This window comes from Patella vulgata, chromosome 6 (assembly GCF_932274485.2).
Source record: "Patella vulgata chromosome 6, xgPatVulg1.2, whole genome shotgun sequence".
Classification (NCBI taxonomy): domain Eukaryota; kingdom Metazoa; phylum Mollusca; class Gastropoda; family Patellidae; genus Patella; species Patella vulgata.
The window spans coordinates 49679497-49699145 of NC_065884.2; the positions used below are offsets into that span (position 1 = coordinate 49679497).

The 19649-nt window shown below is 35.6% G+C and overlaps 1 protein-coding gene across 1 annotated transcript in view; it reads left to right on the forward strand.

The window, feature by feature from the left end:
* The window catches only part of LOC126823820 (ETS-related transcription factor Elf-1), a 32298-nt gene extending 18067 nt beyond the window's left edge, over positions 1-14231 (forward strand). The window contains exons 4-7 of the mRNA XM_050552837.2: positions 7980-8144; positions 8536-8790; positions 9324-9522; positions 10220-14231. Coding sequence (XP_050408794.1) covers positions 7980-8144; positions 8536-8790; positions 9324-9522; positions 10220-10322 — 722 coding nt within the window. The 3' untranslated portion in view covers positions 10323-14231. The remainder of the gene's footprint in view (positions 1-7979; positions 8145-8535; positions 8791-9323; positions 9523-10219) is intronic.
* The last annotated feature ends 5418 nt before the right edge of the window (positions 14232-19649 follow it).

The window sequence follows — 19649 nt, forward strand, 5'->3', positions numbered from 1 at the left end:
TCATAGTTAATATCTTGCGATAAGATCTTAGTCCCTAAAAAAACTAATAATCTTTATTGTACATATTTACTTCTATCGCTTTAGGGCATAATATTGCTCATAAGAAAATATTAGCAGTTCCTAGAATAAGATCGCTAAGTGATTTTTTTGGAGGTAATGAAAATTATATTAACAAAAAATTCAGAATCCTTGATAGTAACTTCCTGAAATAATCACTAATCGCCAATGTCTAACCTACGTGGTCTATTTGTTCTCAATGGCCAGTAATATATTGAACGTAAAGATACAAACACCTTCTGATAAACACGCCTTAATACTACATACTTTGAGTATTTCTATTGGGATTTTTATTTTCAAGTTATTTGCATTTATGTCTGACATCTATCTTCGTTCCTCTGTTTTAAGTGATTTATTTATCTTATTCCATGACAAGAGCATGTTTTATTACTGGTTCTTACGTATGAGAATCAAGCAGCTTTGTAATAAACGAATTAAGATTCACAGGTTATAATTATTGTGTCTCGTCGGGTTTTCCGATTTGAAAGGGCTTTGGTGACAGTCATGTTTAGAATATTGTATCCCGCTCAGGTATGATTTTATTGTGAGCTACGATGGCTCAGAGAGTATGGTCCTGGTTCACTCACTAAGAGTTCCCGGTTCAAGACGGTTCGTATGGGGTTTTAGGCCTAGCTTTCCCATGTCAGTGGAGCCGGGCCGAGGAAAAGGACCACTAGCCATGGTGTATGCCAATCTTTATTAAGATGTCCTGGCTCTAACCCTTGTGTGAACACGTCGCACGAAAAACCTTGTCGACAACAAGGAGTAATCTATGACCCCAGACATAAATAGGTTTTTGTATGCATAATTTTATTCAAATACGATCAAACTAGAGCTTCATATAAAGACTGAGAAATAATCAAAGTAAAAAAAAATATTTGAGGTATTAACAGTGAAGATATGAATTATAGGATATTTTTGAAACCATACAAATCAGCAAATAACTTAACTGACATTTCCGTGTAGAATCGTCCTTTGACGGGGTTGGTAGAGTACCTAGATTTTTGTTTTCAGATGTAAATTACTAGAATGATCAACACAATATCATCAGTAAGAAGGATTCCAAATAGAATCCTTGCACCGAGCGCAGAACCGATTAAGCATTATAACCAGCAAATGTTTAAAGGAGGGAGCAGAGAGGGCCACAAGACCCCTTGTTACCGATGATGTATTACTTTTAGTTTCTTGTCAAATGGTGAATGTAGCCACTGCCTCACTTCCGTTCTATTTGCAGCTATATACCCAACGTTAAATTGCTGAGAGACATTAAAAAATCGCGAGACAATTATGAACCATTTACCCACAAATTAATATTAAGGACATGGTCATGGTGTCCCGAAATATCCCCTGTATCCGCACAACGATTAAGGGAGGGTATAGGTCTTTAAAATTAATAATTTGTTTGTATCCTATCTTCCTTGTCAAACAATCATTTAACCAGCGAGAAAACATACTCGCATATCCTTTATAATAATTATGTGCTTTAAGGGATTTATTGATGGTGACGTTTTAAAGGAGTTTCTATTGAAACTTTGTCCACTAAAAATCAGGTAGCATAATATGGATGCTACATCTGATATAACATGTCTAATTATTTGGTTGTCGAATACCAATAAAACTGAGATTGTGTAACCCCCCACCCCCACCCCACACCTTCCAAAGCCGCCAAAGGGCAGGATGTTTGTTTTATTTTCTTGATACCAAATAAATGTCCTTGGCTTATCCTTTTTACATTTATTTACGCAATTGGTGTAACTATACACTTCTAACTATGTCTATCCATTTTGATTCTTGACGGTATTAATTTACTTCAAATTATGTAAAATATACCCTTCGAATACACTGGCGTATTCAGTTGAAGTGATACGGAACGAGTTCATACTCAATTACAGGTTTTATGTGGGAAAAACCCGTGTAAACTTGAAACTGTTATTGTAAAATCTAGGCGGTGATAAAGGTGAATTCTACCCGGATGCAAAATACCCATTGCGACAACGCGACCTTACAAGTTTATGACTGTACGTCATTTACTATTTAAGAGAAAAATGGCATTTCCAGCGTATGTCATTGCCGAAAACAAAAATGTTCGAATTTTGTGGTGGAAATTTTTAAAGGACCACCCATATATTACTAAGAAAGAACAGGGTTATTTGGCGACAATTACTAATATCTTTCAAGATTATTGGGTTTCTCCATTCATTTCAAAATGAAATGAAATGAAATGGGATTCAACGTCCTACTGTTCTGCTCCGAACTGGGCTAATGAAGACGGGCATACGCCATGCAGTGTGCTATGAGGGAAATTTTGCCCGGACAGCGGCACTACGGCCTACGCTTATATCGAATTCCAATTGTCAATGGATATTTTACGTGCACGCCAATGTGTACACGGGATCGGTTTTCCGTCCCATCCGAACGACTACACAGCTGTCCTTGTCAGGCCCTCCGTTCTGCATCACTGACAAGGGGGAACCATGCCGGAAAATCTGGATCAACTTTCTCGGCCAATGCAGGGATCGAACACCCGACCTCAAGGCTAGCGAGCCAGCGTCTTACCCACTTACCCACCAAAACCCTAGATCCATTAATTTCGAACTAAGTCCAGATTCATTATTCAGCAATGTATGTGCAATTCTTTAACTATACTATTAAATTACAAAAGATTTATATCATAATAAAGAGCGCCACCGTTTAACACCGCGTGTAGTTGGAGCGATAGAATCAATGGAGGGTAACACCTTCTATAAGCATTGCATTTATTCCGTTCTCATTCCATGACTGCTTCATCCCTTTTGGGTGTTTATCGACCATTATAATATAAAATAATAAATTTGTTAAAACTGTTTGTTTTCCTTGCGTGTTGTAATTGGTTGTTTGGAGGTGGGGCGGTTTGGTATAGGTAGAATAGAGAGAGACAAATACACCATATCAGAATTGGGATTTCTTTAGAGGTTTGCAAAGTCTCGTGTATAATGCGACCGAAGTCAGCCGTCTGATCAGATGGTATTCAGAATTTATGTTAGATCTTATATAATGTCCTAAAACAGAACCATTAAGACTAAACGAAGTTTGTATATTTAATTTAAAAGTCTTCGTTCATAAAGTTCTTTCTTTTCACTTAATCACCATTACCTTTCCTTTAACAATTTAGGCTGTTTTGCTTTTGCACGATTAATAAGTAGAAATAAAAGATATAACTATGTCACGTTTTAAAATAGAAATATTTATCATAGTTCCATAATTGAGGTTAAATATGCTAATCCAAAATCTTAATTTCTCACGACTTTCATTTAAAGATGCATTCCCACTAATATATTTATAGGCTAGTTATTTCCAAAAGTATGACAAATTTGGTATGTATGAAAAGTAGAGACGCCCAATCTTACTAGAAAGTTAATCGATTCTCTGAAAAACACCCACGGGGAAAGTACTGGGCAAAAATGCCAGGGTATCACTAACTGGCAACCCGACGGCTTATTGTTTGTCAGCTTGACATAGGGAGCGGTTGTTATTTCTTGATCGAATGGTCAAGCGGTTTTGGGAAGTAGGCATAAATAATCCAAGAAATTACTCAGGCTTCAATATCTATGGTAGATGTAAAGTCAATAACGACAAGTACATTCTGAAATTGGGCATTCCCTCAATCAAGTTACGTGACAGACATGGGTTCTAAAAATAGATATTTTATATCTTGGGGTACAATGTTTTGGGAGGGATTTTGGGCAAATGTTTGATAGATTGATTAGTTTGAATATGTTTTTAGTCTAAATATATCCTCATATCACCCAGTTTGTACTTGGCATGTTTAAAATTATAGATTGAAAGTGATTATCTATTATGGCGGTATAGATGCTGACGCATGGGGTCAACATATTGGAATAAGCGCATACATAAGAGTCAAACGCCTACCTAAATATAACGAAGCGTTGGCCATAATGACTGTATCATTATATTTTGCAATTAATATACCCTTTCCATGTCGTATTGATAAAGTTTATTCTTTTGGATACCAAATTTTCATTTATGTGCCTGATAATTTGGCTGTATTCTTCAATCAATAAGTATAGTATTAAAACCTCGGATTTCCAAGGACACATGACTTTAAAATGAGTCAATGTTTCTTTGTGTGCACTGGGGCGGGTCGACATAAATAAATATAATAATATGAATACACATATTATTATATTAATAGTAGACATTTTTCACAGTACGTCCTAAGTATAACACCATTTCTAATCAACATTTTCAATTATTTTGTAAGCCCATTTCTCGTGTGGATGGCTGTGTTCTCCAATCTTGTCTTAATAAAGTTGCTGACCGTCATTAGAGGAATTTTTAATAATTCTCAAACAAACAACAAAGGGGATATTATACTAAAATATGTTTAGAATTACTGCTCAGTACCTTCATTTAAAGCTTTTAGAGACTCTAACGATTTTCTTTTTCTTTCTTTTTTTGATATTGGTAGTATTGCTCTAGTTGAACAACATCACAGAATTTATCTACTCTCTAAATCTTCCACCATTTCATAAATAGCATAGATACTACACAGCTGATGGTAAGCGAGATAGCGATCGGGCTATGGAAAAGTGGAAAGCAAATCCAATTTATAAGTGGTACTAGCTGGTTTGAAAGATTAATAGGCTAAGACTAAGTAGGGCCGACCCCTTAAAACACAACATTTGAAGAAACCCACTTTTTTATGAGAAAGTCAGTTTAAAACGACCGTGTATTCGGCAATATTTATTTGTATTAAAGTCTCGCCAATTTGTGAGGTTTTAATTGTATTGTTTTATTCAATAAAAGAAACAGATAATACTGCGTAATAATATGTTAACATAGTATGATGGTCTTTAAGCACATGTTTACAATTTTTCAAAAATATTTTAAGGAGCTCTGAGTCATTACATCCGGGTATAAAACATGGAGAATGCGTTGGCTTGAATGGAAAGATATCAGAATTTACTATTTCTTTATTTAAGACAAAAAAATATGGTGATATGAAATCAATAGAGACCAATGCAAACTCTTTAGTTATAATTGATCGATTGGAATATATTTTGGACAAATATTTTTTCTCTTTTTTTTAAAGGAAAATGCATGATTTTAAACTCTAGTGTTACCCCTGTATCGTGCTCCTTTAAGTGCAATCTAAGTACACTCTAGGGTACTTTTATTAACTTAATCTATTTTTTATCTATTTTATTACTGCACGCTCTAATTCGTATGTTAGTTATTTGTGAAATGCCTTGTATAGAAGACAGTCGACAAATTATTTAAATTAGTAAGTAGACTATTGTGCTGTTCAATTTATATAAAACATTCCATTTAAACAGGATGCTATCTTCATCTTGATAATAAAACTCAGTTTTTACAATTCATCAAGCATATCATTAATCATTTTGTCTATGTTTATATATGTGTATAATGTCCTCTCTTTGACTTGAATTAATGAAATTATTTTGTAAACACAAGTAATAATATTCCTGTGTGTGTATATGTGAAATGATTTTTATGGTACGCACGTTTCAGCCATCTCATGTAAGATAGACAATATGAATAAAAAAAAAACATGCATATATTTAATACAAACGTCTGTTATTGTTTAGCTGTAAGACACAGTTGTCTTTCATAATTTGTAGGACGCAGTATTAGCATGACTAATTTGATGATCACGACCCAGTCACCAGTCGTGTCAAATGTCATTCATCAGGAGCATATTTTATGAGAGAGAGAGAGAGAGAGAGAGAGAGAGAGATGGGGGGGGGGGTAACCTTCTGACATGGGCCTTATGGTCTAAACAGAACAGTAGGACGTTAAACCCCATTTCATTTCATTTATGGCCTCCACCCGCCACAGTAGACTGAAGTCAGCCCGTACTGGGTGGGAAATATGTTCCGAACATTCTAAGCTTATACCGCCGCTGTAAACTGAAGTCAGTCCTACTGGGTGGGAAATGTGTTCAGAACATTCTAAGCTTATACCGCTGCTGTAGACTGAAGTCAGTTCGTAATGGGTGCGGCATGTGTCCCGAACAGATTATTTGCCAGACATTTGTAGTGGGGGAATATCCCTGACAAGAGTTATCTAATTTCCAGACCACAGCTACGCTAGATTAGCTAAAATCTGTACCACCTAAAACAGCTTTGGAGTTGTTCAGTACCACCACAGGAATCATCATGAATGACCACTGCCAGACAGTTTGTGCGGTGGGTTACTCCTAATAGACACGCCCTAAATTGTCACGCCCCCAACTAGGATAGATTAGCGGGCACTGTTCCCGTGTTCCAAAAAAAATAATTTTTTTGCCAGGATGTGTAGAATACTAATACCTAGCACGTGTGGAAGAAGCAATAAACTGCGGTTGCAGGAGCACTTTTTTTCAAAAACGCATTTTTAGCCCCATAAAACGTTTTTTGCCCAGTTCGTACTGGGTGGGGCATGTCTTCCGAACAGATTAAGCTTACACCGCCACTATAGACTGCAGTCAGTCCGTACTGTTTGGGGCATGTGTTCCGAACAGATTAAGTTTACACCGCCACTGCAGAATGTATTCAGTCCATACGACCCTTTATTTTTAAGTAATGTGACTTGTATGCACGTTTGATATGGTCGGCGAACAGCGATGAAATATATTCTATATTTATCTATATGAATGTCAAGGTTTCTTCCTGGTTAAATTAACAGTGTTTGTAAATGTAGGCTTTATTACTCAATAGCTGATAGTATAATATATACATGTATATAACAAACACTTATCAACCAGTTCTTTTCATGATGAGCTATCTAAACTAAATCATTAGTTGCCATTCTTGACAGTAACAAAAGTACCTAGCTAAACAAATTTGACTACAAGATTTATATGACATGTGTTCAGTTCAACACTTCTTTTATTCTTGAGCGTTTCATTATAATCGATGTAAGTGTGGATTAGCAATCTGAAGTTGGATGACTGCCATCAAATCCTTTGTTAATCCAATCATATATTCATGCAGATCATTTCGTTTTAAAATATGAAGCCAAAAATTGAAAAGCAGACGGACTTGTGCGGTATAAATAGTGTATCATATTTCAGATCGTAGATTTGTATATGAAATGTAATGGGGTTTAACGTCCTCTGCACCGAGTGGGCGAACGAAGACAGGCATATGCCATACAGTGTGCTATGAGGAATTTTGCCCTGTCTGTGGCGCTACGGCTACTCTTATATCGACTTCCAACTGGGAAGGGTTCTTTTACGTGCACGACAATGTGTACACAGGACCTCGGTTTTTCGTCCCACCAGATCGTCTGTCCTGCACCACTGACATGGATATGAATTTAAAAATTCCATGTATCACGTTATGGTCGAAATGCCCAAAAGGGATTTATTCACATTTCACAAGAATAAGAACGGACGGTTTCTGTAGATAGTAGTAATTTACACTATTCAACAATATATCATAGGTTACATACCAAATTGACTGAGAAATGAGTTATCCTTCAGCTATCGATAAGTTTAGAAATTGTTTCAAAGCATGTCGTTCAGCGTATGGAGTCCGAACCATTATTTGACTATTTTGGGGATATTAAAAGTAGTCGCTGTGCAAAACTTCAGACAAATCAGTCAGTACATGGCTGCAATATGGGCGTTTAGACTTCCATACGTGTTTTCTAACGTTTTTTATACTTGCTAACGCAGTTTACATAAGTAAAGGGCTTAAGCTTGTCGATAATTAGTCACATTTAAGGGTAGTTAAAATGCTGTTCATAGCAAAAGTGATAATATCTCTTTAATTTTCAGAATATGGGTTGGTATTGGTCATGCGGTAGCACATGCTTTGATTTTGTATTCTTAAACCTTAATACATCCAGGTGTATTTACTTAATCAAATGCTTTGTTTACAAATCGGATAACCCATGAACACGGGTTTCTTTTTCAGGTCGTGAAATCCCCAATATGTCTACTACAAATTTAACCATCTGCTCTAGCTATCATGTATTAAACCCGAGTACCCCACCGGGAGTAATAACAGACGACGACCTGGACGTTCCTCACTCTCGACTTTTAATCAAAGAAGAACCTGAGTTGGACGAGTTTGAAATAGGTAAGTTGCTTATATAATGGAATACAGAAACAACGGAATTTTAGATTGAAAAGATTTGACAAGAGACATGCTCTGTCAATCATTAAAGATATTTGGCTTTGTGTGGGGATTGCAAGTGCGGTTCGGGAAACACGGGGTTGCAGGGGAGAGTCGGAGACCCTATAGGATTTAACTCCCCGTTGTCTGTCCAGACATTAATCTATACGGAGAAATCAATGAGAAGTTGCGCATGATCTTTTTACTGTAGGTTCGTGGTGGTCCACGAAGAAGCATTGTCACTGACTTTATTTGTGCCCTTTTGCAGTTGCCGAACCCAGTAAAAAATATCTAAGACAACAGATTTCCTTATTAATTTCACACGATGTTCATTTTATTTACGTTGCTATTTTAGGTCAGTATAACATCATCAGTGAAGCAGACATTGTCATGCAGCCAAACTGGCCCATAGACAACACTGTCTCCGTTGACAATGATAGCTGCTCCAACGATGGTTGTTATGAATATGCCAGAACGGCAGACGTCTTTAACATTCCTAAACCAGTACGCAATCTCATTCCGCATGTCTTCTCCGAATCCGAATCGGATAGCAACGACTCCCAGGACAGCAAACCAGAACGCAAGAAACCCGGAAGAAAGAAGGGTCAAGGTAAAAAAAAACTAAATATAGAAATTGATTTACACAAAGACTTCAAAATACAAGATGAAGATAATCAGGTTGGGTAACTCAGACTGCAGGAGAACCTTGAAATCTAATAGTTTCGCCAACTCTCTGCGATATCACTATAGTTGAAGCGGGCGTTAAGGAACAGAAAAGAGCATATTCATACAGTTGTGCCGGGCAGGAAACTTAATGACACCGAGGGTCCGCCACAGTTGAGCAGTCGGTGTACTGAACTCACGGTGTGAATTTCCATGCTGGTTCCCTTTGACAAGAGTCGCCTAGGGTATTCTCTGTTCGTTCGGATGGCATGCACATAAATGAACGCTTCACACTTGTACTTGGATGAGTAGTCCGGGTAAAATTCGAATCCTTAAAATCAGTCACTTGGCAATGGGATATATAACCTTATTTCTAGTCATAAAATGACCAAAGTATTTTGTTAACGAAACGTTAAACTTCATCCAATACCGCCGATGTCCATGCCTGGAATATTAAATCCAACTTTTGCTCTATTTCAGTTTCCCGTGTATTACATTTGTGGGAATTCATCCGCGACTTATTAAAAGATCCAAATTATTCTGGTCGAATTATAAAATGGGAAGATAAATCACACGGGGTATTTCGTATTGTAAAATCCGTGGAGGTAGCTACTTTGTGGGGAGAAAAGAAGAAAAATAAACGAAAAATGACCTATGAGAAGATGAGTCGTTCATTAAGGTATGTTCCATTGTATCCATATGATTACAGAATAGTCTTGGTGGTTGATCTTTACTTAGCTTTAGCACCCTAGACTGACTCAAGCTTAATGACTACCTTGGGAAGGCGATCTCTCCTAGCTTTGAACCAAAGGTTTGGTTCAGATTCCATGATCAGATTGGGAAAGTCATTAGCTCGGTTGGAGCAGAAATGTAGGATGTTAAGAAATTATTTTTTTTTTTTCTCCTCTTTCTTGTGTTTTATTGTGCTCAATCACTAAATTCCTCTTACGGATTATATTATTTTTTGTAGCTTTCATACACTATGTTAACTATTGGGGATAAGTGACTATTTCGTTGTTCAAGGAGTTAGCTCATATTAATTGAGGATCTTGGTGGTGAAGTGCGATTTCGCTACAGTTGTCTCAAATTTGAAGATTTCGTAGGTTTCTAACAGAACTGTTATAGGAAAGTAAATATGTCCTATCTTTGAAGTACATTTTATGTCTAGCTATGAAGCGCTTGTTGGTATCATATTTGAGCACTATGCTTAAAGCTCACGAATGAGGAAAGGGTTTATTATCCTCATAATTCTAGTATGAGTAGACTTTTATTGTTATTACCAAGTTTTCAACAGCTGAGATTTAAAGACACAAAGTCCTTCTCTTTCAGATACTTCCTTAATAAATACTTTCATGTTTTATTATTTATCTTTATAGATACTCTAAACAAGAGGGTTATTTCTGTGCGGTTCCAAAGGAAAAGAAGTTCCCCAAGAAACTGTGCTTTAAGTTTGGACCAAAGTCAAAAGGTTGGGAATAAATGAACACCAAATGAATAAATGGTAATTATTTCACAAAACAAAGTACATAGCTTTGAGGGACACTTAGTTATTGAAGAACGTGTGCAATTTTTAAAGAAAATCTATCCCTGTGAAAAGTTCAGTGGTCATGGGATTATTTTACAATGTGAACCATGTGAAACTTTAGAGTGAGGGGAAACTTTAACACTATAGAATGCAGGTATATATGATGTTGGTACTGTGGTTTGTCAAATAAGTGCGCGGACACACATATAGCGAAACGTCTGTTAATGGATTGATAACATTGATATTAAAGGACAATGTTGGTGTCAGCCAATATTTTATGTGATAGAACTGATTAAACACATTCCAAATTTTAACACAGAGATCATTGCTACGGTAGATATGTAACATGATTTGAAGAAACGAAAAGTGACACAAACAAATGTAAAACACGAGTTTCCTTATACATTGTAACTGACTGAAGTAAGAGAGCGATAACAGATATTCTGCGATTTTCAGCTCACTGATAATTCCTTTGAAGACGAAAAGTTGTTATATGAGATTGTGAGAGGATATCTGTTCGAATCTGACAATTCATAAAAGAATTGGCTGTCACTAGATAAGAGAAAGCCAGAAAAACAGAAATAGTCCGTGGATTACCTTGTTTTGATTAATTCTATACTTAAAAATTTTAAGCGATAACCATAGTTTGTCACGGTAGACCTATGAAAAAATTAAAGTCATATCGTTTTTTTTTTTAGAATTACTTCTGCCTCCGCCACGTGGATTACAAATTGCAATTTGGTATGCGCTCTAAAACAGCAATTGGGCGTGGATTCCTGTGTAGCCTACTTCTGGTCAGATTGGAACAAAATGTGAAATTCGCTTGTATTCTGCAACTGCAAAACAGACAAAAGCATAAAAAATACTGGCTAGGTATGCGAATTCCTAACATGGGAAGTGGCATGAGGTGTTTTAGGAAGAGTAAGCGTATCCTACCCCGTAGCAATGATCCCTGTGTTAAAATTATATTTGGAATGTGTTGAACTAGTGCTATCACATATGTAATATTGACTGAAGCCAAAATTGTCCTTCTATATTCATTACTTGACTTTATGATCAGAACATAAGAGTTGGGAAAAAATCTTATTGTTTTGTAAACCATTGTAACAATCATAATTTACTTTAATACATCGAAGATTTAGTTTTTGCAAACCATTGTTTTTTTTAAAAAAAAACAACGACGACCATGTTGTATATAGCCAACCACAATCAAGTTATCATAAACTTATATTTATTAACAACGAGTTTGTATATACTGTAGTTGTTATAACTGATAAATTTTAATCAGGCATCGTTTTTAAAACAACGGCCTACTTTTATAAATTATTATTATTTTTAGCAACAGTTATTGCGTTTTATATAATTTATTTACAACATTGATGCATGTTTTAAAACTACTTATTTTTTTATATAAACAGCCACATATGTTTTAGCTGTATTATAGTTTATATTTTTGCAAGAGATTTCTGAACAAATGTGTTTAAGAAAGTATTAGATTTACAAAACTCCTATTTATTTATAACCAAGGCTTGATTCTTTTAAAGCATTATAGTTAAATGAAATGTTGATTACAAATTATTATTATAACTGTTGTTTATATTGTTTTCAGCAAGGATCGAATGATTTATAAGACTGTTGCTTGATTATACAACCATGAAAATAAATAGTATATTTGTAGATGCCAATTAAATCTACTAACTACAACATTATTAACTGTGGTTTACCTAACAAAACATAGACATAAAAAATCATGACACTAACTTGCATTGTTTGATAATAGATTATTATAGATATTAGATAAGTCATTTTAAGATAGCGTAATTTAGTAATATCAAATATTCATATGTTCAGTAATTTTCTATCGGATCATACACGTAAGTTTAATTGAGCGATAAGAATTCTGAACACACTAAGTTTTATTAGCTGTATGTACGTATCATAATGCATCTAACGCAGTGAACGCTTACTGCTGCCCCACCCCCCCACCCGGATCAATTCACTTGAATTGATATTAATTGTTGTTTATTTCTTCCAATGTTTGTGTAGTTTGTCTAGTTAGGTTTGTCTTTTCGGTTATGTTTTGCGTGCAGTGCGGTTCAAGAATCCAAAGATCGAGTTATATAAATATTATCGGAAATTCCCACTTCACGAATAGGATATTTGAAAGAATCCTAATTGAAACATGGAGCTACATTATCAAGAAGAAATACAATTTCGATAATATTTCCCTATTTTCATTTTATATACCGCCTTTAGCAGTTGTATAGGCGGGCAATCGAAACCATGCTACTTGACTGTGTGGCATACCGTTTAACCTTAAGAGCACGTTTTAAGCATTTGGCCAGCCACCTCCACACACCCTCCCCCAACCACACACACACACGCACCCCTACGGCTGAAAGACAAATATAGCTTTTATACAAATCACAATAAAAAGTAATCCTGGTCAATAACTTATTCAAATCGATCAATCATAGTAGCCATTTGTCATTCTATAGTTGGTTTTCACTAAGATTGTAGACCTACGTCTGAATGATATTTCATTTCACTCCACTAATATCGAGTTCAAGATGGTATCTAACTTACATTTTTTCTTTGAATCACTTAGATTACTATCTATAGAGCGTAAAGTTTTAATAATAAAAATATTAATGGACTGTCTCGCGCACGGTGTCTTTAAAAAGGGCCCAGTAGAGATTATTAGACTTCACGACATTGACTATCATATTGTTTTATGTGTTTACTGTTGATATTATCATTCATTATTTATTTGTTCAGATTAATGTCATTGTTCTGCTATATTCTATTGGAAGCAGATTACCTAAATAACAATTATTAATATAGAAATAGTTCTTATCAACACAAAGTGTTAACATATAGTTAAAAGAATTGTGTTCATTTACTTGTATAATAGTTTAAATGAATATAGTTTATATTATTCTACTATTTGTTATATTTTTATTATTACGATTATTCACTCACATTTAGATGGTTTAGCGATGCTTTCAGGGTGGTTAACGTAAAAAAATATTTATCAGACTGAAAATGGTTTTATAAGATTGGCGGTAAGGTGGCATGTAAGACATTTTGCAGAGATTTTCAAATGACATTATTATATAATGTGTCACCAAGCTTTATAACACATATACTATAATGTATATTTAATAACTATGTTCTTACCTGACATTGACTATAATCATGTATAATCACGTGTTATTGAATGAAAGGAGCTGTCCCGATTTACCCAGAACGCCTTAAATAAAAGTGGGTTTAATTATGTTAAGAAAATGTGACAAAATAAAGACTCGACCTTTTCTTAAACTTTAACATCAAAGATCATTGTGACCGGAAATGATAGACAGATTTAGACATTTAAGGAACTTCAGTCTTCAGTTGTATGAGTGACTTATATATCGGGTAGTTATCATTTAAATTGTACATGTATATATATTTTTGTATATGAAACGCTATCCCATACCCCTTGTCGGTGCACGTGGGGTCTCCATGGACCCCATGCACATATTTTATGCTTTCTGAAATTTAATTGTTTTTCAGTTGTCAAATAAACCCCTGCCTTTTAATTCAGATATATCTGTACGTAAAAACTTTGAATTATAACTGGGGTCCATATGGACCCCTTGATACCTGCTATGTGATTCTCACAACGTGAACCGACAAGGGATACAATGTAGAGATATGTTCTCGCCTAGTATTAAAACGCATATGAATATATAATTTACATATTTTATTTGTACATTATCCGAGTGAAAACTTCTGTTTGAAAACAGTTTCATTCCATTCCATTCCAGTTTCATTAAGTTTTTGTAAGAAAATGAAATAATAAAATTTTATTTTTTCTTGTAGCGTATTTTGTCTGCTTCTCTATTATGTAACTAAAATGTATTTAAATGCCGATCAACTTAATTAGTCCAGAACATTGCTACGCATACTCTGCGCTGTATACGACACATATATACTAATTATAGCTAGTTGTAAATGATCTTACTTCAGATGGTTATAATTCAGTCTAAAATAAATAAGATCTGTGTTTTAATCTTGTAGTCTGACAAGGACAGCTGTCTAGTCATTCGGATGGTACGAAAACTCAAGGTCCCGTGTACACATTGGGGTATTGGATTCGATATAACTGTAGGCCGTAGCGCCACTGTCCGGGCAAGATTTCCCTCATAGCATCCTGTATGGCGTATGCATGTCTTTATTAGCTCAGTCGGACCAGAACAGTAGGACGTTAAACCCCATTTCATTTTTAATCATGTAGGACTGAATGATGTACGAACCACTTCTGTCAGAAATACCTACAAATTGGGGAAACCAATATCCCTTCAAGCGTACCCTAGCAAATAGTTTGAAAAGCAAAACTGGGTGTCATTGGTGATTTGTGACCCAAATAAAACGTTTAACTTCATCAGCTAAAACACTCCAAACAACGAAACGCTCAAATTAACACGTTTCATAGAAACAGAGTAATTAATGACAATTGTGTTTATCAGGCGGTACCCTAGGGCCCCGATCTGATCCACTACGACAAGGGGGAACCACGCCTGAAAATCTGGATGAACTTTCTCGGCCAATGCAGGGATCGAACACCCGACCTCCAGGCTAGCGAGCCAGCGTCTTTCACACTTAGCCACTAGCACATTCCTCAAATCGATTTAATTGGAATCCGTGTAAAAAGGGAGCTTACTCCTCTCATACAGACTGGATTCAGACTAGTAATTCTCTCAACATCCGATGATCTTATTATTTAAAACCGCATCAGCGTATACACATATTGACGGAGAGTTGAGTGTGACAGCCTAAAATTTGTTCTTGACTTGGTCAAAGTAATCGATCAGCTAGATAACTTTCCTCAGTCTTGTTTGTTTAGTCCCTGATACTTAGACAGACACCGTCAACGTTGATCCGTGTTATTGGTGTGGTGACCAAAACGATATTTTTAAATATTTTTGTATTGTTTCATGTGTTGCTGGTATCGTTGCTTTTAAAATTTTTAATGTAAATACAATAAAGAAAATTTTACAAGCCAACGACCGGTCGCCATTCACCAGGACCAACCCATTTTCATATGCCCGGGGCGACACTTCTTGGGGATGGCAAGTGCATACCAGAAATATTCGAAGGGTTAAATCTTTGAATAATTTATGGACTAATCTCCTTGGGGGCTGATATAGCAAATCACCGTGTAAACCAGAACATATTTCAGCAAAGAGAGGCTAGAATTATGATTTCTCAAAGATATATTATAGGGTTTTTCGATCAAATGGAGAGTTGAAGGGGAAAAATACATATACAAATTTTATATACATGTATAGGTAATTGATTTGATAAATAGTTATTTAGGTAAAGCAGTTATAATATGCAAAGGGGGGTGGGGGTGGAAGGGATGGCCAAATGGTTAGCACGTGCGCGCTGTATCATAAGGTCTGTCATTGAGTCAAGTGGCGTGGATTGATTCCCCGGTTGTACGTGTCAAGGAGTAGGGTCGCCTGTCCAACCTCGTGGGTTTTCTCTGGTACCTCCGGTTTCCTCCCACTGCTAAAGACCCCTACGCGCAAGCGAATTATTGAAATAAAATTGAACCATATATGTCAGTTCCGAAATTACCTACTTTGTGTCGAGTGGTCCTCTCTACAGTATACAGGGGGGGGGGGGGGGTGTCACTGAAACTTTTGCCCTGGGGCGCCACCCCACACAGGCTTGGGAGGACCTTGGGCCCTCGTGTAAATTACTTACGCTTCTGAATTTAGAGCTAGGTGATGGTCGACAATATCAAATCTATGGGCGGATTAAACTTGTTGGATTGGTTTCATGTATTACGGCCTCAAACCACGAGTAAAAATCTATAAACTGCCTGTTTGATAAATAGTCTTCAATAATGTAAAATGTAAGGGTAGTAAAGAATTTTTTTTTTATATACCAATTTTTTTTTTCCGGGCTCTGGGTTCATGTGAAACTGAATAAAAATCAGCAATAAAAGGGAAATATCTGTGGATAAACTCATTTTTTTTTTATATTATTGACAATAGTTATTCGTAACCATATTAAGGTTAGAGTTAATGTAATCCTAATAAAGATAATCTTGTTGTTAGGGGTAGGGGTAGGGTTAGCGCTAGCACTGTATGCATCTGGTGACCTACGACCAAATCTGTAGTAAGCCTTACCTTTTAGACCTTTCCTTGGAACCATCCACTTCTGTGACTGGACGCAATTTAAGATGGAAGACATCAGTAGTGGAACCATTTCTAGGAAGCCCACATGTTACATATTGTTTTATCTATATCGATATACATTGTAAATTAAAATAATGAAATCAGTTATCGTGTTCTAAATCGCAGCCATTGTCTTGGACCCGTTGCTTTTTTATTCATAGATCAGTGTAAATTAGTATGCCTTGGTAAACAGTTTATCGTGATTATCACTATTGTCATTACCCTTAGATTATCCTTTTGTGATACTGGCGGTGTTGATAAGGATGAACGTGACGATGATAAAGATACCGTTACTTGTGATACAATTGATACCTAGTCTAAATAGTATTGTAAATTCATATCTGCATTAAAGAGTGGGTATGCTGAAAATTTACGAAAAGGTGGAAAATAAATTGTAAAGCTAGACGCTGAAAGATTACAGGATGACGAGATTTGCAGTCGTGTTAACGTTATATTTCATTTCATATTGTAAAACATTTTTTTCACAAATAAGGATTAAGCGTAATATAGGTACTATTTATGTAAGAGCTCTATCTGATAAACGTCATTCCATGACCTGATTAATGAAATGAAATGAAATGAAGTGGAGTTTAACATCCTATGTCTCTGCACCGATGGTCCAAATGAAGGTATATTTTGCTCGAACAGTAGCGCCTACACTTATTTCGAAAAAAAAAACGTCAACTGTTCTTTTACGCGTGAACACCAACATAATTGAATAGAAAAATAGAAATTATAATATAATATCACTTTGATACATTCATATTAATTACAACAATATGACTGTACTGTTCGACCCATTATAAGGTTTCAATAGAGCTAGACGACAAGGCTTTGCGGTGAGTGAATGCTTTCAAAAATAAAACAGTGGGCCTGCCAATCGACCATGGTCTGAGAAAAGAATTAGCTTCAAATCGCCTAAACCTCTTGCGACGGAATAACCGATTCCAATTAAATAGTGTACTCTTAACTCAAATTAGACCCAATTTCTCTGGCATAAAAGTTTTGAGACGCTTTAACCTCTCTCTACCATTATAACCAAATTCATATTTTCATCATAATATGAAATAATTTCTTTGTGCACAATTAGCTATGCTTCGCTTAAATAATTGATGATATGAATTGACGGTTGAGATAAGACAAGAAAGATGTTGTATGAATATTCAATGCTCTTGAGAAACGAGCATAAATTACTTATAAGGTTGTACTGTCACAATGGAATTTTTCTTTCACGGTCAACAGAGCGAAACAAAACGGTAAGAAATTCGTAAAATTTTACAAAACCAGACATATATGATTATAATTAATAAATAATTGCTTGTTACGCAAACTTGCTTTCTGCAATGGTACCGTTAAACATGGACTTGTTCAACAAAAAGAATCTATATTATAATTGTCTTTTATTCGCTACTCATACAAAGAAACGCCTTGTGCCAAAGGTACTTTTAAAATCACAGGGGGATTCGATTTATGGATGCATTTGTGCGAAAACTGATATCATAATTAATACAACATTTTCCAGGCATGGGACACGTGAAGCATGTTTCCAGAGCCATTTGGGACGTGGAATTGTTTTGGGGGGATTTGAAAGAAAGGTGCATCATTAAACACATTATCGATTTTACATATTTGTCTACATCCTTTTTGGTAAAACTGTATATATTATATATATGATTAAAGTAGATGAGGTACATTTACGTCTATGTTTATGGTAGATAAATACATAAAAAATAAATAAATATACTTTATGTTAAAAAATCAACTTCCTCTACGTCTTCATTCTGATTATATAGAATAGTTTCAAGGCATGGTGCCTGAGTAGCATGTTTTTAAAGTTTCAAAGAAAGGTTAAAGGAAAAGTACACCGTTAAACGTACCAGCGTTTTCGTAATTGTTTTAGAAAAGAAAAGGCGAACTCCATTTCATGTACTCTTTTTGCATGTGTACGTTGTATTTTGTTTGGGTTTTTTTTTATAATTATTTGGCGGAGGCTGAGTGAGGGTGTTTTAAGATTTTTCAATCATGGTTCCCCCCAATCTGTTTCAAAGAGGATTGCAAATGTCTTCTAATATCTCACGTGACGTCACATCACGCGGTGTCATTCATTGGCTCAATGGCACGTGCATTGTTTACGTGCATTGGTTCAGGCAGAATGTTGCCTTTTACTCATTTTAATACCCATTTACATTAAATTAAATTGGAAATAATTTTTACCTACAGATACTTTAAACGTTTTTATTTATTTTTCTAACACATAAAACAAAATTAAATGTTTTAGAATTTCATTTTTCGGAGGAAAAAAGTTGATATTTGGGGCTCATTAAGTCGAATCGATGTCATCCTTATCAGTGATTTTAGCGGTATAGCGAATATTCACTGCTGATTAGTGTGGGTTTCCCCTTGTCAGTTGGAATGCAATTCCCCTCATAGCACGCTGTATCTCGTATATTCGTCTTCATTAGCGCGGAAGGTTCATTCATTCCATTTTGTGTATACGTTTGATGGGATCCACTGCAAAGACCCCTGGGAATAAAGGTTTGTCTGTGGTGTCACCCAGCAGAGGGACGTTAAATACCCAGTTAGCTGAAATCCGGTTGATCGAATGCTCGTCTGGCGAACTACATATGATCGACGGGTTGTTGCGTAGTATAGGCGAACCGTTCATTCATTCCAAATTGCAATATCAGTATTATATTCAATTTACGTGTACGGTGGCCTTGCTTTGTGAAAGGGGTGTTGCAGTTTATAGTTTAATTACCCGGAAAAACTGCGCGTAAAATGATTTTATTATATTTATTTGTTTTATTTGTTGATATTCCCTGTTATATTGGTTGATATTCCGTTTTATTGGTTGATATTTTCTGTTTTATTTGTTGATATTCCCTGTATTAGTTGATATTCCCTGTTTTAAAGTCTGATTGTCATTTGAAAAATCGTATATTCCGTTACAAACTAACTGTTAACTTAAAGGGACAATAACACTCTTGCTGGCTTGAAAGCTCCAGAAAATAAATAATATCTCTATCTAAGTACTAGGTGTTTAAGTGTCCT